We start from the raw sequence: 24,949 nt of genomic DNA on the forward strand, positions 1-24,949 counted from the left end.
GAATGGATCGCAGTTGTTGTATTGATGGACGGATGAACGAATGATGAATGTATGAACAGATGGATGGCAGGATGGCAGGATGAACTGATGAATGTTAAAATTGTTGGTTGGATGGATGAATAGGTAAACCCATGAATGATGGAATTGTTGAATGGATGAACTGATGGATGGACAGATGAACTGATGATTAATGAATGACCTGATGAATGGATAATGGATTGATGGATCAATGTATGAATGAACGGATCGCAAAGTGGTTGTATTGATGGACGGATGAACGAATGATGAATGTATGAACAGATGGATGGCAGGATGGATGGATGAACTGATGAATGTTAAAATTGTTGGTTGGATGAACTCATGAATGATGGAATTGTTGAATGCGTGAACTGAGGGATGAATCGATGAACTCATGAATGATGAAATAGTTGGACAGATTGATGAATGGATGAAGTGATGGATGGATGGTGACGGTTGGATTTTCACTATTATTATGTAAATGTTTTTTGTACTATGACAACCTTAAACTCAAATGCATTAAACAAAATCTCCCTTGCCTTACCTGTTTGCCTGAGCTCCTATATATTAGAGTGTTTGTAATTGACTATAGTATTGTGTAAAGTATTTTAACACATAGAAGAGACTTAAGGAAAGCCAGTGGTACATTTCCAGGCAAAGGCAGGATCTTTAAGTGCATACAAGCATTAGGGTGCATATATATGAAGAACTTTAAGCAGAGTAGAAACTATGATATATTTGGAGAATTAAAAGATGAACTCTTCAGTGTTCAGTTGAGGTCATGGCTTTGCTGCTTCTGTTTAGACATAATTTGGTTTAATTTACTGGTATTGTATCTGAGTTGAGTAACTCTCAGCTGGAATATGCCCAGACAGTAAATCCACTACACTCCATTTAGAGTAAAAATGTCACCTTTTCAAGTGCAAATTTATGAGATCACAATTCATAAATCTTTTAGACAAACAGCAAAAAATGCATCAAATACAGGTATGCATTGCAGTATTGATGTGCATTCAAATACTTACTTTTAAACTATTTTTATGTATGAAATCTGCCCTAGGTGTTTATTTGAATTTTGAAACACAATGTAAGGATATTACCTGAAGACACAGAGCTCTATGTAAGGCCTAAAAGAGAAAAATGTTACATTTTTAAAGTTGTTTCTTTAGATCTAGTAGATATCTGCTCTGACTCTCCCTGAGTTGTCCCTAAAGTTCCCTCCTAACGTCACCAGCTATTGCATTGTCCTCATGAACCTTGTTTTTAGAGCGTCTTTGTGCCGTGTCTCCTTTTCACTGCCTGAGGACACGTCAGTACACGGTGCAGAGCAGAGGTAAAGGGGTGTTTGCAAAGAATCTGCTTCTCTTTTCAAATGTTAGCGTGACAGCTAAATTAATGTCACCCAGAGGTGAGAAGTTGAGACCCTGACAGTTAGCAGCTTTTCCACACTGGGGGCTAAACTTTCATGGTGTAGGTTTCAAATAAATCTCCCTTTTTTTTGTCTGGTAATCTGTGGAAAGTCAGTCATGAATATGTGTTCTGCAGGTCACAGAGAGACAAGGCTGGGTTTAGGATTTGCTAAGGATGTGAGTCATTTGATAAAAGAGTGAAAGGTCAGAGAGGAGAGGCAGTGTGTGTGAGAGCGGCACGCTGAGGTGTTGACAACATAAAAGATGGAGCGAGGAGAGGGGAATGAGAGGACAGCCAGACTGAACGACTCCTATCAGCCAGAGCTTGTAATCACATACAGACCAAAATAACCACGGGATAGTCAACCAGCAGTCCGTCAGAGTCTAGTTTCTGTTATGAGGTGGCTGTAAACAGCAGTGTGTCATGGTGAAGACCCCAGCCTGTTGTTATAAACATCATGGTAAAGTGACGTTTTCAGAGTATAGGAATGTAGAGTCACACTCTTTGTTCTTTACAGGTGGATTAGTTTGGCACTGAGTGAAACAGCATGCAGAAAGCCAAAAGACCACCAGTATCTGCCCACAGAACATACTAGTATCTGCTTATAAAAAACTCTTATGGGTAGACTAGTGTAGGGTTGAAATTTGTTGTCTTTCTATTTTAAGTTGGCTTATTTTTTTTAGTTTTACAGAAAATGTGTTAAAAATGTCAAAACAGGACTGTGAACTCTCATGCATTGTTTTAGGATAGGTCTCAGAAAAGTTCAATCATCAATTATTTCATCAATCTGTCTGTCCGTTCCTCATCACCAGTCTGTTCATCCATTTGCAAGTTCCTCAGTTCATCCATCCATCCATTGGTCCATCTATACGTCCATCGATCCATATGTCCATCCATCCATCCATCCATCCATCCATCCATCTGTCCAGCCGTTAATGCATCCATCCATCATCCATACGTCCATCCATCCATACGTCCATCCATCCATACGTCCATCCATCCATGTGTCCATCCATCCATCCACCCATCCATGCATCCATCCATCCGTGCATGCATCCATCCATCCATCCATGCATGCATCCATCATCAATCCACCCATCCATACGTCCATCCATTATCCATATATCCATCCATCCATCAATACATCCATCCATCCATCCATCCATCCATTCATCCATCCATCCATCCATCTACCATCCACAGTTTTGCCACCCATACATCCATCCAACAGTTCTAATTTCCATCATCCATCCATCCATCGTCTTTGCCATCCATCCATCCATCCATCCAACAATTTTGCCATCTATCCATGCATTCATTTAGTCATCCATTCATTCATCCATTCATTCATTCATTCATTCATTCATTCATTCATCCATCAAAAGATTTTACCATCCATCCATCCATCCATCCATCCAACAATTTTGCCCTCCATGCATCCATCTGTGCATCCATGCATCCATCCATCCATCCATCCATCCATCCATCCATCCATCCATCCCTAAGGAAGGAAAGATGAATATGACATCCCTCCAGCATGTTCTGGTCTACCCCCTGTTGGTAATGTTGGAAGACCTCCTAAGGGAGATGTCAGAAGGTATCGAATCAGATTCCTGAACCACCTCAACTGACTTTCTCTATCACCAATGCATCTGACCATAGATGTGCGGTTTGAATGAAGACTGACTGGTAAATAGAAACCTTGCCTTTTTAATTTGGCTCCCTCGTCACCATGACAGCTCAGCACAACAGCCACACTGCACAAAAGCTCCATTTCCCCTCATTATTTAGATGTGACTTGTAAAATTAAGACATATAAATGAATTTGAATACCTTTGGATTTTGAGTAAAAATTAGACCCAGTGGAGATCACTTTGAGGGATGCCATTCTTTTAGACTAAACAGTTTATCTGTTAAATGAAAAAGAATGAACAGTTACTTAGCTGTTTCTCAGGATTACTGACAAATGCAAGTAACAGCAACACATTTGTGATAATAGATGTACTGTCTGAGTAGTAAGAGTCTGGCCAAACTGATTCCCACACCCCCATATTTGTAGGCCAAAGGATGGCCATGCTGTCTCTCTGCAGATTTCTTGCCTGAATTTCGTGCCAGTAGACTTCCTGTCTGGGGCCTGGCATCAGGAAGCAGGGAGCCTGCTCAATCAAAAGAGGTAAAAACATCCTCAGAGGAAAAAGGAGGGATCATTCCTCAGATGGAAAGGGGAATATCTGTCAGCCTAGGGCTAACAAGAAAACACGGCTAGACTTAGAACTTGGCTGAGGGACCCTGTCTGTTCTGACGTCAAAATTGCAAAATATCAAAATTTTAGGGGGGAAACATTTTTAGGGGGATTAGAAATTCAGATTTTAAAAAATTAGCAATTTACAAGAAAAAAAAAATCCTGAGTGTAAAACGTCTTAAATTTTGACATCAAAAACTAAAAGATTGAAAGTTTTTAAAATTGTAACATTACAGTAGTTTAGAATTGAACATTTACAAGAAACCAAACTTAAAACAGTGGTTGGATTTTCCACTTTTTGACTTTATAATCTCAAAAATTCAAGTTTTTTGGCTCACTTACATTTACAACCTTTAAAGTCGATTTTTTTGTATTTTCATAAATTTTTAAGATTAAGAATTTTCAGTTATGTCTTGAAAATTCACAGATCCTACGATTTTTTTTTAAAATAATGAGTAGGTCAAACATAGATCTTTTGTCAAAGTATGTTAGCCCATTATGTTGGGATTTTGTCAGTGAACACATTAAAAATTGATTTATGCTTTTTCTGTGTGGGTCCTGGGGCTTAGCTTTTATTAAATACTAGTAGTGGGGCTCTAAGGATGAAAGGTTGGGGACCATTATTGTAGAGGATAACATGATAGGTGAAGCTTAAAGGTTCTTACACTTTAAAAAGTTACATTCAGGTCCTCAGAGATCCAAGTAAATTAAATAAGTATTTTTGTAATCATTTAGTTATTAATAAAACATAAACGTAATATTTAATTTTTCAAATTAAAGTGACTCTCTCTGTTGTCTCTCTGCTGTTTATTTTCATACTTTTCTTATGATATTCTGGTTTCGCTTAGCTTTTAGTGTAGTTGCTTTTGTAAGAATGATTTCTTTGCTTTACATCTGCATAAACAGCCTTGCTGTTTCTGTACAGTACTGACAAATTGGGCTTAAACAGCATTACTTGCACTGCCTGAGGAAGTTAGCGGCATTGCATGTTAAAACTGTCTTCACAGCATTTACAGCCTTAACGATTCTGTAAAATCTGTGTGGATATGTACAGTTGAAACCAGACGTTTACATACACTATATAAAAAGGCACATAAACTTTTTTTTCTCACCGTCTAACATTAAATCAGATTAAACTTTTCCTGTTTTTGGTCAATTAGGATTACCAAAATTATTTCTATTTGCTAATTGCCAGAATAATGAGAGAGATAAGTTTTTAGACATTTTTTTATTATTTTCTTGAGAGTCAGAAGTTTACATACATTTCATTAGTATTTGGTAGCATTGCCTTTAAACTGTATGACTTGGGTCAAACGTTTTGGATATGCTTCCACAAGCTTCTCACAATAGTTTGCAGGAATTTTGGCCCATTCCTCCTGGAAGAACTGGTGTAACTGAGCCAAGTTTGTAGGCCGCCTTGCTCGCACATGCCTTTTCAGCTCTGCCCATAAATTTTCAATGGGATTTAGATCAGGGCTTTGTGATGGCCACTCCAAAACATTGACTTTGGTGAGAAAAAAAGTTTATGTGCCTTTTTATATAGTGTATGTAAACTTCTGGTTTCAACTGTACATATTGACAAGGTTTATGTGATGATATCTTGCTGTATCTATTTTTTTTAAAGACCGAGACTTCGGTCTTTAAAGCACACAACTTGAAGTTTGATGATGAACAAAGTAAGAAATTTCTGTCCTTAAAAAACACAGCCTCAGCTGACGACGGTCTGCTGGTCCAGCCTAGAACTTCACTAACTTATTTGTTTGTATGGCCAATATTTACAGCCAATAATTTATTTTTTACTAAGTTAATATCTGCTGTTATCAGTATTATACCTATAATATCATGCAGCCATTGGCTTATCTGAAAATGTCTTCAAGCTTATCACAAACGTCCACACTCATGTCATTGGACCTCATGTTTATGCCTTACAGACAGTTGTTTATGTACCTGCAGAGACATGCAGCAGCCTAACGGTTGTTCTATTTGAGTATTTAAATTAAAAAAAGACCAACATCAGGTATTTAGGATTTCTGTTTTTGTTGCTATAGTATAAATCATATCAAAGTCTATGATTCTGGTGTTTTAACAACCTTTTATTTCTTTACAGAAAAATATAGAGGAAAAATATATATTATTGTGTATTGCTATTCAGCTAAAAATGACCAAAACTGATTTGTGGTATAGATCTCCCAGCCCTAAGTGAAAGTTTTGAAAAGCATCAGAAAAATCTTGACTTTCACCCTTTAGTTGTGTTTTTAATCTGTAAAGGAAGACCTCTTTAAGCTTATTCAAAGAGGACATATCTAAAGAGCTGCTTCACTTCCATCTCTACTCTGAGTTTTCCCTCTGATGAGATGTTGTAAGACCTAGAAGTTAAACATGGGTGGTGTGTCATGCTGATCCCAGCACGATGGAGATGACATCTGTTGGCTTCTGATAAGTGCCTGCAATTTCACATGGATGAGGTGAAGCGTGTTTGCACTAGTCTTTGTTTGATAAGCTTTGTTTACAGAAGGTGGGACAGGTTAAGTGACACAGAGGTACAGTATCTACACAGTTTGTGTCGCTATACGTGCAGGTGGAAATGCTGAATAAGTGTAGAGGGGAGAGGGGATCCTGCAGGAAGGACACTGCAGTAAGTACAGGCGCACGTGTGATGAGGAGGTGAAGTGTAGGTGAGGACGTGCGCAGTCTTATAGAAGCATTGCATACATATTCACCTGTCGTCTCTTTCTCATTAGACTATTTCACTCACTTAAAATGTATTTTTTTAAATGATTAGATGAGTCAGAATAATGATAACAGCATTAATTAAAACTAATTGTTTGCTTTGTTTTTCTAATTATAAACATGAAGATACCTCAAAAAGAAGCTCTCATTAGCTGGCATGGAATATTTGATTGCAATGCAACTTAAAGTCAGTACAAATTAAAAAATAGATGACGGAAAAAACATTTTGTGCTACTCTAACAGGCAGAGGGCGACATGGCTGCAGTAAGTGTTCAGTTTGACTGATAGGGTCAGTTTAAAAAGGCTTTTTTTGTGAGGGAAATCCCTACTGAGTGAAATAATAGCTTTAATAAAAGCTGTTAGAATCCTTTCAAGAAGAGGGAAAAGAGCTTGATTGTTCCTTGTTTATCTCCCTCAGTATAGCATACACTGGGCCATCATTATTGATAGGAGAGAAGAAAATATGACCCACAATTCCTTGCATCGACTTCATTTAGAAGAATAAGAAATAAGCTTTAAAGATGGATTGAAAGAGATGAGTGCATGATGATGATTAAAAAAACATTCATTTTAAGTAAAGAGATATGAAACCTTCCAGGTCAGGTATGGGGAGCATATTCCGATCCAGTACTTCGCCACATCAACCTTGGTTCTGCACCCCCCCACACCCCCCCATGACGCACACGGTGGCCTCTGTGGGCTGGTCCAGATGCCGGTTGCCGGCATCTGGACCAGCCCACATCCAAGCCTCACAAGAGTATAGTGAAACCGGGATGACCAAGGACTAAAAGACTCTAACTTTTGTCTGACTGCTCAGATACCAGGACTGCTACCTCTGAAGAGAAGGCCTCACCCCTGGGCCCTTCAGCTCGCATCCTCCAGCACTTACCTGGCTACTGTCAACCGGACTACTACTATGCATATCCACCCACACTAGTCTCGCCAGTCCCAGGGTGCCTCACCTCAGACTAGGCAATCCCAAGCCAACTCCCTTGACACTGCAAGTCTTTCCAAATCATGTCCAGTCAATTTAATCTACCACAGATGGACTCCAGTCAAGATGTACAATCAAGGGAAATGGAGGAACCTGGGCTACATTTACGGTGTTGTTGCAAAAGGTCTGAATACTTGTGTTTTGTGTTAATTACTTATTTGTGCTGGAGAAAGCAGGAGATACTTGTGTCTTTTACTAACCAATATGGGTTTACTTCATCGACGTTGCAGTTGTATATTTTTTCCAGCTGAATTTTTCTCTCTCTGTTTCACTGCTGCTTTGCATTTACATCCTCTGACTTCAGACTCTCTATTCTCCTTCCAGAGGATGGGCCCAGAGTCCTGGCGCCTGAGGAGATGTCTTTGGGTCGGCTCCTGCGGCGCGCCTCCTCCAAGGCCTCCGACCTCCTGACCTTTAATCCGGGGGCGGGGGGCACGTCGTTGCGTTCGGGCCTGGATGGGGAGATCATCTTCTCCAAAAATAATGTTTGTGTACACCCTGCAGAACCCCTGCCCGGCCTGGCGGAGCACCACCCAGGTTAGGATATACTTGTGATGGGACAAAGAAACGACCCTCAGCATATGTCATATGAGGCTGTCATACCATCATTTTTCTGATCCTGATTAATGGCTGAATTTTAGTAGTTAATCAAAATCAATCACACGTTAAATATGAAGAAGTGCATGTACAAAATGGGTCTTTAATATACGATTACTGGTTAATGTGACAACATTTATTCTTTGCAGATGTTCCTGTTTTTTCACTTTTTTGTTTTTTTAAAGCTTAGATATGCCAAGCATGCTACAGTAAATTAAAAATTGCAATTTACAAAATTTAATGCATTAATTTTGGGTAAATGGACTTGATAACGTGCATTTTTAATACAAATGACGTAGTATTCAAAACAGCCATTTCTAAACTGTGTACCTTCCCTGACTTTTCTCCAGTTTTTATGAATTTTAAAGTTTTTTTTTTTTTAGGGGTTAACTGTTTTTTTAGATGTTTACTTATGAACACCATCAGCATCTCTGTAGTTCATCCATCTCTTACCTGCTGTCGTCCTTCATTTTCCTGTTTTTCAGTTTGTTGCGTACTCACCTCTCAGGTTTCCCTCTGTCATCATCTCTTTGTCTCTCTGTCTTTCCTCAGCTTTCATGTTTGTCTTTGGGTTGCAGTTGCATGGTTCTTTTAAAAAAATTTGTCTTTTCCTCTCACACTGCTGGATTTTTCCTCTTATTACTCCTGTCTGGTTTCTGCTGCCCCCTGCAGGCTACCTGTGTGTGCACACGGAGAAGGATGAGAGCCTGGGCACCACTCTGATCCTGACCTGGGTGCCAAACTCTCGCATCCAGAGGCAGGATGAGGAGGCGCTGCGCTACATCACACCGGAGAGTTCCCCTGTACGGAGGAATGCACGCCGCCGGGGAAGACGGTATGTGTCTCTGTGGCTCTTTAGTTTGAGAAATTTTAGATTGGGAGCAGTAAAAATAAATCACGCTGACACCGTCCTCTCCAGGCCTCACTCCCGTCCTCCAGCCGCCCAGGAGGATGATGAGGATGAAGAAAGAAACATAACCATCAGCACGTCAGCAGAGGGCCACAGCCTGGTGGTGGAAGCAGGAGCGGACTCCTCCTCACACCAGCAGACACTGCCCTCTGCTGAGGAGGAGGGTGAAGAGGGATCCTGCGAGCTGTCGGACGAAGTGAGCCGGGACAGCACCATGGGTTCGGACTCTGACACTTTCTCCTCCCCGTTCTGCCTGTCCCCCGTCAGCGAGGCTCTCTGTGAAAGCAGCGGCTCAGTTTTCCTGGACAGCGAAAGCAGGTCAGTGAGCCGAACTGAAATCTTTTCATGGTTTGCACTGGCTTTACACATCAGAGTTTAGTTTGTTCTATCAGTAGAGTAGCCCCTTCTTCAGCTATTCAGAACTACTAGCAGACCTACTAGAATAGTTACCAGTGCAGCTGAATGCATCCCAGCTATGAAAAACAGAACAAATACACAAAAACATCCACACACCGGTACAGTTACCATCAAAACATTACAGAAATGAAATGAGACTTTAAAAGCAGCGGATATTAGTTAAAAGTGGCAAAAATTAGATAAAAGTTACAAAAAATAGCTTAAAGTGGAAATAACTGGCATAAAAAGAGGTATAAGGTGTTAACAGCAGCAATGTTGGCTCTGAAGTGGCAAAAATGGTTGGAAAAGGTGGTGAAATAGGATTAAAAAGTGGCAAAAATAGGTTTAAACTGGTAGAAAGGGTTGACTAAGGCGGAAAATAGGCAGTACATGGCAGAAATGTGGCAATAAAAGGCATAAAAATAGTAAAATGTTGTTAAAATGGGCAAAAATGGATGTATAAAATTGGAAAAGGGGTTAATAGTGGCAAAAATGGATCAACGGAGTGGCAAGAATCAGGGGCACGCCGGTAGTTGAGTGGTCAAGGTGCGCACCATGTACGCAGGCGACCTGGGTTCGAATCCGGCCTGTGGCACTATTTCCTGCATGTCTATCCCTGCTCTCTTCCCTGTTTCTGACTCTATCCACTGTCCTCTCTCTAATAAAGGCACAAAAAGCCCAAAAATAAATCTTAAAAAAGAAAACAGAGAGGCAAGAATCTGTTAAGAAGTGGCAGAAATGGGCACAAAAAGTGGTGGAAAGGATTTAAAAGTGACAAAAAATAGCTTAACAGTGGAAGAAACGGGCAGAAAAGGTGGTGAAATGGGGCTAAAGAGTGGCAAAAATTGGTAGGTAAAGTGATAAAAATGGTTTAAAATGCAGGGCAATTGGTGTACAGTGGCAGAAATTGGTCAAAAAAGACAAAAATGGCTCCAAATTTTGCAAAGTTGATGAAAAGTGGCCAATAATAGTGTTTCCAAAAAGTGGTTTGGCGCAGCACTGTTTTTTCATGGTTTACGTTATTATTTATCTTTTATTTTAGCAGGGAGGACCCTGCTAAATAAACACAGTGATAACAATATTAATTACACACACACTCATAGAAAAATACATTTCTACGCACAAAACATGCCCATTTTAAAACAGTCACAGTCATTTTCCTTGAGTAGTTCAGACGCTAGCTCTTTAAAAACACCATAAGAAAGAAAAGAGACCAGCTTAGCTGTCAGCTGGAAATTGTTCCACATAAGAGTAGTCCTGCCTCATTCAGTCCTGAACCGTGGCATATTTAAAGTAATGTACTTTTGAGATCTGGTTGCCTGGGTGAAATTGTGTATAGACAGGAGTGAAGTCAGAAACTCCTGTGTTTCTTTACTCGGTTGCTTAGCCCACAGGGTTTATTTAGTTGATAAGACATCACAATTTCAATGAAAAGCATGTTTGTGACAAGATGAGGATTTTTTTTTTTAAATGTTGAAGGGACTCACCTAGCCTCAGTCTTGGCTTTGTACAAGTCTCCTCTAGAGTCTTGTTTCTCTTCATCTGGATAGATGGTGCTAGATGCTAGGAGGTCTGCAGGACTGAGTATGATATTGATCGCCTCCATGCCAGGTAACTTGGTTAAACTGTGGTAAAAAAATCACTTTTTTGAAAAGTGTAGGGATTGTATTCAAAGTATGTCGAAATTTCCTGATGATAATTGCAGCGTACAGGTCCATAATAGAGCTTTGAAGTCCTAACTTTCCTCCGTTCCCATTCATTCCTAGTAGCTGTCCCTCACTTCCTGACCCCCAATGGACATTCTGGTTGATATGATTGCAAACAGCCCCTTTCTTTTCTTTCCTTCTCTCACACAATGTGATATGTGAGCATGTGACAAAGGACTAACTGGCTGATGTTGATGTTAAACTGGTGCATTTGTGCATCCCAAACTTCAATACAACAAACGAAAATCAGGCATCTGAATGTTGGAGATCATGGAAAAGTAGAGATCAGCAGCCCAGACTCTGTCATGATCTTAAATTCTTGGATATAAATAACTTGGATTCTTCTGGGTGAAAACTGAATAAAGCAAGAAGATGAAACCCAAGACAAGGCTCAAATCTAGGATGTTTATGTGCACATTTCTCCAGTTACTCTAAGCTGCCACAAGGGGGAGCCAAACAGAAGAGAATTGATTGCATGAAGGCTGCTCTGAGGCCTCATGGTGGCTCTCTTTACTGACACTGAGAGCCTCCTGGGGGTGAAAGCAGGTAGATGACTTCTGCAGGAGGCGTGAAACCATAGCGAGTGAAAATGAGTCTGCTGATTAAAAAGCAGCTCTCGATCTAAATGTTTTATAAAGCCACAGATGGCCCTGAATAAGTCCCCAAATCCCCCAAACCCAAAACCCCACAGCTTCCAGAGCCTTCTCCTCCAATCAAGCAAGCCATCTGGACAGCGACTGCGATGCTTTCTCGGACCTCATGGCTGCTGCGACTTTAAGATTCCCTCCGTGGTCGTTTCCTCACGCAGCTATTTGGCCTGACATGTTGCCCAGAATGTGCGGGTCTGTGTCAGTGTGGGTTTGGGCCTTTTTAAACACTCTCAGACCCCAGCTTGCTGTAAGTGCAGTCAGTGTGTGACTTGGCAGCGCTCTCTCCCTCACAGCTTCTAACCTTTACTCTGCTCGTCTTCCTCCGTTCTTCTGTGCTTCTCTCTCTGTTAGAGTCTCAGAAATCTGGCACTTAAATCTGTCCTCTACTATCAGTCCCTTCTTTGCATCCTCTCCTCTCCCTCATTCACTGTTTTTCCTCAATATTGTTTCTTTCGGTGTTGCCCACCTCTCAAATATCTTCCCCCCTCCCCTCCTCTAACTAAAGTCTGTGTGAAGCCCTTTGATTCCCAGTGCTCCCGGGGTTGTTGTGCTGGGCTGAATGTCAGCTCTCCGGATTAGAGGACTGAAGAGAGCGGAGCAGCAGCCAAAACCCTGGAACCCACTCAATCTCTCTTTCTCTCTCGCTTGCTTTAATTGACACTGTTAAGGGGCCAGGAACTGGAAACATGTCACTTGGAATCATTCAAAGAGAAAGAACCGCGTATGGGAGAGCGAGAGCGGATGAAAAGAGGGGAGAGGAGGAGGAGAGCGGTGGGAGAGGAATCCACAGCAAACTCTGTCAAGCTTCTTAACAAGTTTCTTTCAAGTTTAACTGTAGATTATGAAACCGCTGTCAACTGGCTACGTGCTCAACTTTATGGGGCTTTATTCACAAAATTCAACTGTATGATTATGACTTAGATAAGCAGCTTTGAGGCCTGAAAACTACAGAGATGAACACTATCATTTCTGCTGGATAAGTCAAGATGACTCAAATCACTCCACTTATGTGTGCAAGTGTTTGCACTTGGTGTATTTCTGTAACTCAGCATTGTTGTAAATGAGGGAATCCTTTACAGTGTAAATAGTCTATATAATTGGCAGTCAAAATGATATTTCATTCCTCAGTTACAAATATATTGTAATCTAGATTTTCCATCCATCCATTTTATTCCACTTATCCGTGGCCGGGTCACAGTGGTAGCCAGCTAAACAAGTCCACCCAGACTTCGTCTTCCTGGGGGTTCTGAGGCATTCCCAGGCCAGACGAGATATAAATCCCTCCTGAGTTCTGGGTCTACCCTGGGGTCTCCATCCTGTTAGATGTGCCCATAAGACCTGCACAGGGAGGCGACCGGGGGGCATTCTGATCAGATGTCTGAACAACCTCACCTGGCTCCTTCCGAGGCAAAGGAGCAGCAGCTCAACCTCAAGATCCCTCACGGATGTCTGAGGTCCGAAAAAGGCTGGGACTAGCCACCCTCCTGAGAAATCTCATTTTGACCGCATCAACCCACGATCTTATTTTTTTGGTCATTATCCAGAGTTCATGACCATAGTTGAGGGTTTGGACAAAGATTGACTGGTAAATTGAGTTTTGCCTTCCGGCTCAGCTCCCTCTTTACCACCACGGTATGGTACAGTGTCTGCAATACTGCAGATGCTGCACCAATCCGCCTGTCGATCCATTCTAACCTCACTTGTGAAGGAAACCCCAAAATACTTTAACTCCTTCCCTTGGGGCAAAGACACTCTCCCCACCTGGAGGGAGCAATCCATCGTTTTCTGGCAGAGAACCACAGCTTCATGCTTAGCGTTCCTGCCCTCATCACTCAGCCACAAACAGTCCCAGTGCCTGCTGGAGGTCCCTGGCTGAAGAGGCCAACAGAACCACATCATCTGCAAAAGGCAGAGGTAAAACTCTGAGGTTGACCATCTGAAAACCCTCCTCGGCCTGGTAGTCCATGAAAATCACCAAAAGAATCAGAGACAAGGGGCAGCCCTGGTGGAGGCCAACACACACCAGGAACATGTCCAACTTTGTGCCTAGGATGTGAACACAACTCTCATTTTGGTCGTACAGGGACCTGAGGACTTGCTGCAGTTCCCCAGGGGCTCATTACTCCTGCAGTACCCCCACATTAGCTCCCGTGGGACATGGTCATAATGCATCCAAATCCACAAAACAAGTAGCCCTGAGGGGGCATGGGCAGGGCTGAATAAAATCTGGACTTTTCTGTCAGTATTACCAATGATGACAATGACATTTTTTGCAAAAAAAAAAAAAAAAGAATATGCAGTATCAAAACAGACATTAGGAGGTAATTTTCTTAATTTAAAGCTATTTCAATCAAAAACATCTTTACAGATAAAGTTCTATATCAACATGGGAGTCCTTCTTTGATATCACTTTAACAAGTCTCTCATCCATTGAACTTGTAAGTCCATGTACAGGTTCTGCTAGTATTTTCTTTGAGGGGACCAGAATTACCTCCCAGAGCTGCTGTTTTAAAGTGAACTGCCACCCACCTTCATAGAGCTTCCTTTTAAGGATGCTCCACAAGTTCTCAGTAGGTTTGAGGTCCAGGGATGATGGTGGCAACACCATGATCCCTCTATGCCCACAGCAGCCAAGGCCTCAGTGGCCTTTTTTTGCAGTATGGGATGGTGCGTTGTCTTGCATGGATATAATTTTAGTTCAGAGGGCATGGTTCTTCTTTTACCATGGCAGGAAATGGGCTGTTTGAAACCCCACCTATTTCACATTTTTAACCAGTTATGGCACTGACAAAAAGGTAAGACAGGTGCTACTTTGTGACCTTCAAAAGCATACAAAGCGATCATTGGCAGGATTTAAGATTTCTGTGTAGTTTATTGTAATGAGTGTAAACAGCTAAAGTCTAAACAGCAGAGATTCCCAGCTTGCTTTAGCTTTCAGACTGAAGCAGAGTTGGTTTTCTCTTTAGGAAATACTACCTACATAGGTATAAGACAGCATGAGCATTGCAATAAAACATCCTGCTTTATCCGGGTCAGCTACACCAAGCTTGTAAAAGAGACCAAGCTCTTAAATTGGGATAGGCTTTTTTATGCAGTGTTTTCTGATAAGTAAACCATCAGATGTTTTTCTGCTCTCTCTTTGCACTGACCATTTTCCAGTGTGTGCCTGCAGAGCCCACACAGCCCGCCCTTTCTCCTTCATCTCTCAGCTCCCTGCAGGGATTATCTAAAGGGCCGGGGAGTCCCTGGAGGCCTGTAGTGCTTGGTCCTGGTTCTCAGGGTGACCTAGCAGCACCTATCCCTCTGGGGTAAAGCCCTCCCTGTATGTAAGGAGAGGTGTTATGAAGGGCCTCAGGGCAGTTTGATGCCAGCCTGGCCTTGTGGGACATTCAAGCAGCCTGACTTGATCAAAATAACTTGTTTACATAATATATCTCTGCACAGTTTGTCGCTTCAGTATGAACAGAACCAGGCTGCTGACACTCATTGTAAATCAGTCATTGAGTTTCTGCTTGGATGCAGCACAGCAGTCAGTCCACGGCTCAATGTGCTTTCTCGACATTTTTTCCAGAGTTTTTGCATGGTGTGTAGAAATATGCAAAAATGGTTTTGCATGCACATGCAGTGAGCAAAAGAAAGAAGGAAATGTCTGCTATAAAAACTGCTTGTTAACACTCTAAGCTTGACAGTCACTGGAGTTATGAGTACAGTAGTCCTTTTAAAAAAGCTCCTACAGATTTCAGATGACTTAACCAGAGCTCTCTGTGCTTCTCTCTCTGCCTGCTTTTATTCCGCAGTCTGCTTTGTGGCATGATACATGAGACAGCGAGCAGTAAATCACCAGATAGCAGAGGAAACGGTGCAGCTTGGATTGATCAGCCTTGTTATTTTCCCATCTGCTAACGGGGAAATGATTAGCTAGACATGATTGATTCAGGGTGTGATAGATTACAGTTGGCTGGCCTCCACCGTGACCAGTACCAACATGCCGCTTGTCTTCCTGGGAGATCCTTCTGGAAAGAGAATAGTTTTTTCTGGGTGAAAAATAGGTGTCATTGAAGAATGGAAACCTAGACTAGGGGTGTGGACATCACCACTTTAAAGGTGCAGTGTGTAATATTTAGCCTAGTAGCATTTAGCTGAACAAACTTGGTAAAATAAAGCAAAACATTTCTAAGACAGTCTATCTAAATAAATGTTTAGTCATCTAAATTCAAAAATAGCTATTTTAAAAAAACAACAACTCAGAATTAAACCTTTAATTCATACATAGGGAAGTTCCCCTCCATGGGTGCCGCCATCTTGGATTTTTACATGTTTCCATGGTAACATAGAGGAATTCACATTACAGATACACATTAAATTCAACTGGTTGCCACAGTTTCCAGCAGAGAAATGCAATCTAGAACCCGCCTCTAGATGTTGATATTCAGTTTTACACACTGCACCTTTAAGGCATGGGACCTGAAAGTGTTGTTTTTCTTTATATACAAACTTGTCTCATATGTGCATCCATACTGCTTCTGCTACCTCTTTACATGTTGCAGTGAGTAAGATGAGCTGAATGGGTTCGGGCAAACACCAAAATTTGTCAAACTGTACATGAACATAACTGTACATAATTAAAGGCAATTGAATAAACAGTTCTGAAAATAAAGTATAGAGCCTACCTCAAGAATCAGATGAAATGTCTGCACTGTTTTTGTCTGCACGTTGAGATGTAAAAGAAAACTTTTTAGGGACCAGGAGACATCACTGTCTCTCCTTTCACAGCCATAAGTGTGTTTTTTTTGCTCTTCTTTAACAAAACAAATGTCCAGTTATGATAAAATTGCCATAGGTGCATACTTGCTCATCTCTTCACCGGCTGCCATGTTTGCAGGCTTGCAGTACATCTAAACCCTGCCGGTATCTACCACATCTTTCTCCTCAGGTCGCATTCACACTAGAGCTGTTTTGCTTTAAACAAACTCTGGTCCGTTTTTCGTGGATAGTCTGGTTTGTTTAGAGTGGTGTGAAAGCTCATACAAACTCTGGTACAGACCAAACAAGCCAACATCTGGTTCGGGGGTACTGGTTCGCTTTCAAACGATCCCTGGTGTAGTTTGTTTGAGGTGTGACAGCAAAGTGGACCAACCTGTTACGGAAGGCATGAGGTGGCACAAATCATAATAATTTACAGATTTATTTGTGATTTAATACACTCATATATGTTGGTACCTCACTGGGCATCCGTGTAGCCATAGCAGCACCTGGTAGTCTCTCACTCACATGTTTGGTACTGTTTTATTCATCTCATGTTAAGAACAACATGCTGGACAATTCGCTGCTTTGCTGTCTGCTCACAAGGCCCTAAAACAAAAGCAGAAATCCAAAGACAGCATAAATTTCCCTGTTGTTTCATTGCTGATGGATTTCTGGCTTCGTCCTCTTCTATAGCTGCTTTTCCATTACAGTTTTTCGCCAAATAACAGTGATATTTCTTACATTTCGATTGCACTTTGAATGTGTTTCCATTGAAGGGAGTTTTGGGCATGAGCCTCATAATTCTCATAAAATCTCATCTCGCAAGACTCACAAGCAAGCTAGAAGTTCAAAACCTGTTGCATGTTGGTACGGTTATGATTACAGTGGTTGCCTTGACGTTTTGAACAAAAGATGAAGGCAACAGACGATAGTTCAGAGGCAAAGTCCCTATGTATGGCAAAAGCCACGTATAACTATGATGTTAAAAAAGTCTCCTCTTCTGTCCACACGTACTGAGCCATGTTGTCTCAGAGTGAACTTGTCATGTGACACCATCCTGTGACGTTTAAATGCAGAAAAAGTGTTTCCATTGTACTTTTGCAATGTATTTCTATATCAAAACGTCTGAAAAACCTCTTCATGAGAGCCCAAAAATTTTTAGCGATATTTGAGAGGTTTTTTAAAATTCAGTTTTTTCCATTACCAGTTTTTTATTGCACTGTTTGGATTTTGCCCATTTCTAAGAGCAATGGAAACTCAGCTAGTTCTCCTTTTCCTCTTTGCTGCTCTTTGTTTGAGACGACAGTGCGAATGCGAGCCAAATCTTAGGAAAGCGTTGCAATTTGAGTCCGCCAGACTATCAGGTGTGAAAATGACATTGGATGATGCTGATTGGTCCATTAATTTTCAGACTAGTAGCAATTGTTTCAGCCCAGTGGATCCACCTGATGGAAGACGTGGAATCTGGCTGATTTGTTGGTTTTGCCAGGTTACAAGGGTTAAGATGGGCTCTGTAAAAAGGCTATTAGGTTAAGGTAAATAAAACACCATGATGTGTTAAGCTAGAATAAAAAATATATTTAGGTTTTGATGAGAAATTTGAATAGTGCAGTTTTTATTGGGTGACTTTAGTTTTTTTTTCTTTGCAAACTAAAGTAATTATAATAAAAATAATAATAATATTTTTTTTTGTTTAGCCTACTGAGTTAAGTAACCCCTTAAAAAACATGTAATGAATGAATTTGTTGGACAAAGTCGGTAAAATAATGTTGTTTACTGAATAAGGATGACTTTTGTGCTCCTTTACCAGGTTGCGCTGCCACCTGTAGGAGGTCTAAGTGTACTACAGAGCTAAATAGACTGATGGACTGTTAAAACAGGTGATATATCAAGAACAAAACTTAATTTTAGTGATCGATGTTACTCATAGATGATTGGTGTTGCAAAAACTTGACCAAAGCACTTTATTTTTCTATCATTATAAATTTTAAAAATGATCAATTGAGATTAAATATGATCCAGCTGTTTATTTGTTTGACAGCTAGGTGCAATAGTTTGTCCAAACAAGAGGGAAATGTTTCTTTTTTTTATATTTAAGGTGTGAGAAAAATCAGTGTTCATATTTGAAGATGTTTGATTTTAATGGTTGCGTTGGGTTTGTGGTTGAAATTTAAAACACAATAAGCAAATTTAATGGTGAGCAGTGGACTTCATTTAGACGTCTACTCAAATGTCAGCAGGTTTAACACAGTTCAGTGTTGGTCTGTGTCTCAGCATTAACATGTCTCCAGACGTGTTTGACAGTGCATTATGGTCATTAGCCATGGTCCGCTCACTCTGTCTGTGTGGTTGTGTATCTGTGTGGTTGTGTGTCTGTGTAGTTGTGTGTCTGTGTAGTTGTGTGTCTGTGTAAAGAGAGGAAGACTGAACATGCACCCAGTGAGTCTTATATCTTTTAAAATGTTGGTGGGTGGTTTTGCTGATGTTTGTGTTGTATGTGTTGGCTTCCTGTATCATCACATGTGTGTGTTAATGTGTGTATTTACGTGTGTGTCTGAACGTGTATGTGCAGAGAGTCTCGTCCTGCAGCAGAGGAACCCTCAGCTCAAGTTTCAGTGCCGGGAACAACATGCTGGCCATGGGGGAATGACAGGGGAAATTGGACTGCAGACAGTGTGATTTGTGTGTGTGCAGATTTTCTTGTGTGTGTGTGTGTGTGTGCTTCCATGCATTCCTCCCATTCTCAGCCTTTTCGGTGGAACCGTATTGAAACACAAAACAACGGAGCGGAGCTGAGCTCAGGATAATCCTGTATATCTCTGCACAGTTGTCACTGGACAAAACGCCGCTGGCCATGTGAAACTTGTCATTATTTTCCACATGAAGGAGAAAAATCATAGATGTGGACTCATGTGAGGTCCAAGAAACCAGGAAATTTCCTAGCAGGAGTTTTGCACTTTTTTCTTGGGTATTATGACTCAGGGCACTAGAGTAAAATCAAGCTCTGACAAATTTCTCTGGAAATCTTTCTTCGTAGGCGCACAGGGCCCTATTGTCCTGAAGGAGAGATTGGTTCTCGGAACCTATGTATACACTTTTAGAGAAGATGCCAACATTAATCAAAGTTTTCTTATCTCTAATTTATTCTTAGCCAAGAACAAAATCTAAGGATTCTCCACTCTTATAAACATTTGTGCGCTGATGTGAGAGAAAAAGTTTAATTTGCACATTTAGTAATGATCACATATGCTGCATTAAGAATGACGCAATAAAATAAAATTTGATCCAATTTAACTTCATTTTTACACTTTTATATTTATAAATAATATGCACAAATATATGACTTAATGTGGTCAATTACTAATTTACATGTTCTGGGTTTTATCTTTATCTTAAGTGCAAAATGTTAAGTTCTGGACATAAATTTGCATGTTAAGGAGTTTTATTTTGAGAAACTTGTTTGAACAATAAAAACCTGTCTTTACGCACAGGCTTCTAAATGTGTTTACATTATTAGAGCATTTTAAAGCATTAGGAAAATGTGTGTTTTAATAAAATCACACTATGAATTAAAAAAACAAAACAAACAAACATAAAAAGACAAGCACCATATTCATATATTTCTAAATATTGCAGTTGTTGTATGGTTTATTTTAATTTAGACATTTCTGACTCCTGTGTGCCTTCTGTGTTTGCACACTGGACTGCAGTCTCATGCCCTTATATGGGCATAAAATCAGCGTTTGTTTATGCTAATTAGAAGAAATGTACACATGCTTCCTACTTAAGAGCCTGGCATTTATAAACCCTTGAAAACACAGGAGAGAACAATTCAGCAGTTCAAGAACATGTCATGAATCAAACTTAATTCACTCCTTGAAACTTTCTGAAGAACAAGTTAAAGACAAACTTTGAGTTAGCTAATGATGAATGAGACCAAATCAACTTTAGTTGATTTTAACAGTGAATTCAACCAATTAATAGCATTATTTTAATATCTCCGCTACTGGTGTTGTGTGTAATTAAACATTATGTTAAAGTATAATCAATCAGCGTGATTAGAAGTATTCGTATTGTTGAAATGGTTAATTTTAATTGAGACATTGCTGGCTTCTTACTTCCTCTCCCCTCACTCCAACAGACCTTCTGTGTTTGCACACTGCCCTGCAAACTCCTGCCCTTATATGGGCATCATTGCATCATCTCTATGCACATGCTTCCAGCTTAAAGGGGACATATTTTACCCTTTTAAGACAAGTTTATATTGGTCTTAGAGGTCCCTAAAACATACCTGTGAAGTTTGTTGCTGAAAAACACTCCAGTATTTGATTTTTGCATGTCTAAAAACCCCTCTGTTTCAGCCCTGCTGGGAACAAGCTGTTTCTGTGTCTGTGGCTTTAAATGTTAATGAGCTGTCTGACTCCGCCTTCTGACTCCGCTCCTCTCAGGAAATGGATGTGGCTTAATGGATGTGGCTGTCCTGATCTGAGGGGAGGGAGGAACTTTCTTTCAAGCAGGGAGGGCCAACTGATCCTGGGGGCGGTGCTAACTCCCCACATGACATCGTGAGAGGAAAATCGATAACGGCCTGTTTCAGCACACATTTTCTGAAAGGCTGAGAAAGAGAGGGGGGAGTGAATGGAATTTTTTTATTCTTGGGGGAATTGTGGACAGGCCAGGGGCACATTTTTTCGCTAGAAAAACCTGAAAAAGTGATTGGTGGAAAATCCATGAAGGGAACAGGTCTTTGTTTTAATTCTCAGGCAGTGAAAAGGGCACTCTCAAAACACCCGAACTGGTAAAATGGTGCAGACAATGGCAGCTTTAATCAAGAATGTGTGTTTTTTATGCCTCTTATTTGCTACAAATGGTTTACAGGTGGATTTTTGCAAAACTAATCTAATATTAAGCCCATCTTGAAAAAAAGAAAAAGGATACCCTAAACACAACAATGTATTTATTTCCTCAGGACATCATATAAATTTGATTGTTCTTTTGGAAAGCTGTGGTGCCTCCAGTTGATGCTCCATATCTTATAGGAAAAAATTAGATACAAAAACTCAGTGTATTTCCCAGCCTCTGCTCGTTTATAATTCCTCTTTTGTCTCTTTATCTCAGGGAGCTGTGCGACGACTCCATGACCCACTCTGTAAGCTCTGCCTCCAGCCTGGACAGCCACGCCCCCTCAGAGTGCAGTGGCCAGAGCGTTCGGTGGGAGGAGCAGCAGAAGGTGCTGGCTCTGGAGCAGTTGTGCGGTGTTTTCCGGGTGGACCTGGGTCACATGAGGTCGCTGAGACTCTTCTTCAGGTCAGGCGGGAGTCTTTAATGCGTCACTAATGTTCAGTGTTTTATTATCCAGGACTGTGATGGTTTTATCTCTGATCATTTGTAAAAAAAAAAACCACACACAAGATGAGGAACAAGAAAGAGATGTTAAATTGGTCATAGATTCTTGGTTAAACATTATTTATCAGAAGAGGGTTGGAGTTCTGTTTTTTTCTTGCTTGCACTGGCTCAACCCAAACTCACATAAAAAATGTACAAGGAACCCTGCAGTGAAAAATCAGAGTAAAAATTATGTTTATTTGTGTTTGTGTGTGAATAGAGCTTGCAATTGCATTGATTTCTCCAGATATGTCTGTTTTCTAATTTCTTGTTTTTGTGCTTTTGCAGCGACGAGGCGTGCACCAGTGGCCAGCTGGTGATAGCCAGCAGAGAGAGCCAGTATAAGATCCTCCACTTCCATCATGCCGGCCTGGACAAGCTGTCCGAGGTGTTTCAGCAGTGGAAGTGCTGCAGGGAAACTCAGCTCAAAGATCAGGTAAGGACACTGATGCACTCCTGTTTGTCATCTAGTTTAATGAAGAAAAACAGAACATTTTTCTACTTTCTTTTCTAATTTTTTCTAATTTTCTCTTTGTCATCAGGTGTCAGTGGAGAAGTCCTGCATGCAGTTTTCCATCCAGAGGCCCACCCTGCCGTCAGCTGAGACCCACCCAGAGGAGAAGCTCTATCGGCGGCTAGATGTCACGACCTGGCTGCGTCACCTCAACCAAAACGGGCAGGTGGAGGAGGAGTACAAGCTACGAAAGGTACAGTCCTCACAGCTAAGCTTTGCTTCATTCCCCTAAACACAAACTAAACACTCAGACTCATTCTGAATGTCATGCCACTGTGTTTAACTCTCACTTTGAATCAGCACCTCAAGCCCGTCTACTTTCTTAGAGCTGGTCTCGGCCAATGTCCCCCTCTGAGTCATCCTCAGTATCTGGGTTTGACTCATCTGGAGCTTTCAGATCATCCTGAAATGACTCAGTGGCAGTTACACTGTGGCCAAAACGTTTCCTCACTAAGCACATGAATGCATGAACAGAGGAGCTCTGTGTTTTTTGCTGGACATGCACTTTACTCAGTGTTGTCTTTTGAAGGAGTTTCAGTTTTGCAGCATTTTGCAACGTGAATAAACTGAAACATCACCAGAGAAGCTGTCAAGTTATTTCTGCATGCACACAGGCTGCAGTTCTTAAAGCATTCAAATCCAGCCTAAGGCTCCTTTCCCCATATCATTCCTGCTATCTCTCCCTAGTTTCGGGCTGTATCACTGCCTGAAAAGTCATAAAAGTCCAAAAATAAATCTTAAAAAATAATATTTTACAGAAACATACCTGTAGGGTAGCTTGACATTTTATTGCAGCTTGTTCTTTTTCTTCCTTATTGCTTTACATCTCAAGTCTCAAGAACCTGCTAAAAACAAACCATATTAAAACTGTTTTGAGAGAATATAAAGAAGTACTTCATGTTGCCAGCCTGCGTGGCAATATTAAATTATTACTTTCGTCAATATTTAACTATGTAAATATTAAATGCACAGTATGTAAATTCATCAACTAGGCAGCTTTTAATCAAAACAAAAACCGAAGATGAAGTTATGGGTAGCAGAGAATTTTGAGAGTCAAAATAAGAAGAATCTGAAGAAAAGTTAGTTTAGTTTTCCTTATGGAGGCAAGACAAGGCTAAAATGTTAGTCCTGGGCTGTAATTACTCCACTGTGTGTACAACCCCAATACCCTAAAAGTTGGGGTGCTGTGTAAATGTAAATAAAAACAGAATGCAATGATTGTCAAATCTCACAAACCCACATTTTATTCACAATAGAGCATAAACAACATATCAGATGTTGAAACTGAGGCCCTGTCCACACGGAGACGGATTCGGGAGTATACGCTAAACTTTTTTGTTGTATCTGCATTTCATCCACGCGGAAACTGCGTTTTGGGAGGCTGTACATGCTACTTTTTGAAACCAAGTCCCAGGGTAAACAAATCTGTGAATGCTTACCTTTTCTGTGTGGACAGCCAACCGCATCTTTCTTGAAACGATTACATCACACATAGCATAGCCCACTTATGCTGCATGTGCTGTTGAACCAAAACAACAATGGTGGATTACAGGGTAGTGTTCGTGTTGCAGAAGCTACTGAGCTTATTTTGGCTTTTACAGCAAAATCTGATGCTCCTTTACCACCACTGAGAACAGCATACACTAGATGTTTTTAAATCCACTGTGGAGAACAACCAGAACTAGGAGAAAGTTTGTGGCAGTTTTCTGTAATCTCTCTTTTGGTGCATTTCTGTGGCAGCGTTACATCACCACTTACAGGCTTGGCATATGTACCAGTCGTTTACAGTGGTTCTGTGCTTATGTGGACATTTCCTGAAACGATCTCGTTTTCACAGAAAACTTTGTTAAAACAAAAACAGAAATATATCATTTTTGTCTCTGTGTGGACAAGGCCGGAGACATTTTACCATTCTGGGAAAAAATATGCTCATTTTGAATTTGATGGCAGCAACACATCTCAGAAAAGTAGGGATGGGGCAACAAAAGGCTGGAAAAGTAAGTCGTACTGATGATAAACAGCTGGAGGAGAATTTTGCACGTATGTAGGTTAATTTGCAACAGGTCAGTGACATGACTGGGTATGAAAGGAGCACTTTATAGAGGCAGAGTCTCTCAGAAGTAAAGATGAGCAGAGGTTCATTCAAAGCCATATGTGAACACCATCTGGTGTCTTCTCTGAGCCATTTAAAATGGACTGAGGCAAAATGGAAAACTGTTCTGTGGTCAGTTTACTCATAATTTGTGTCATCTGACCACCGTGGACACCACAGATGCCGTGTCCTGTGCACTAAAGAGGAGAGGGCTATCCAGCTTGTTATCAGTGTACAGTTGAAAATCCTGCATCTCTGATGACATGGGGTTGCATTAGTGCCTATGGCCGGGGCAGCTTACACATCTGGAAAAGAGTCTGGGAGCTGAACTGGCCTGCCTGCAGTCCAATAGAAAACATTTCGAGCATCATAAAATGACAAATCTGGCAAAGAAGACCCAGGACTGTTGAGCAGCTAAATGCCTACATCAAACAAGAATGGGACAACATTCCTCTCCAAAACTTCAGCAGCTGGTCTCCTCACTGCCCAGACGTTTACAGACTGTTGTTGAAAGAAGGGATGCTACACAATGGGAATCATGCCGCCATCCTAACTTTTT

The 24,949-nt window shown here is 40.9% G+C and overlaps 1 protein-coding gene across 1 annotated transcript in view; it reads left to right on the forward strand.

The window, feature by feature from the left end:
- Nucleotides 1–24,949, forward strand: part of tbc1d16 (TBC1 domain family, member 16) — a 50,030-nt gene that overhangs the window by 2,075 nt on the left and 23,006 nt on the right. Inside the window, exons 2-7 of the mRNA XM_041778497.1 lie at nt 7,719–7,931; nt 8,664–8,826; nt 8,911–9,219; nt 21,518–21,706; nt 22,073–22,220; nt 22,327–22,491. Coding sequence (XP_041634431.1) covers nt 7,751–7,931; nt 8,664–8,826; nt 8,911–9,219; nt 21,518–21,706; nt 22,073–22,220; nt 22,327–22,491 — 1,155 coding nt within the window. The 5' untranslated portion in view covers nt 7,719–7,750. The remainder of the gene's footprint in view (nt 1–7,718; nt 7,932–8,663; nt 8,827–8,910; nt 9,220–21,517; nt 21,707–22,072; nt 22,221–22,326; nt 22,492–24,949) is intronic.

The sequence above is a fragment of the Cheilinus undulatus genome, linkage group 21 (genome assembly GCF_018320785.1).
Source record: "Cheilinus undulatus linkage group 21, ASM1832078v1, whole genome shotgun sequence".
Lineage (NCBI taxonomy): Eukaryota > Metazoa > Chordata > Actinopteri > Labriformes > Labridae > Cheilinus > Cheilinus undulatus.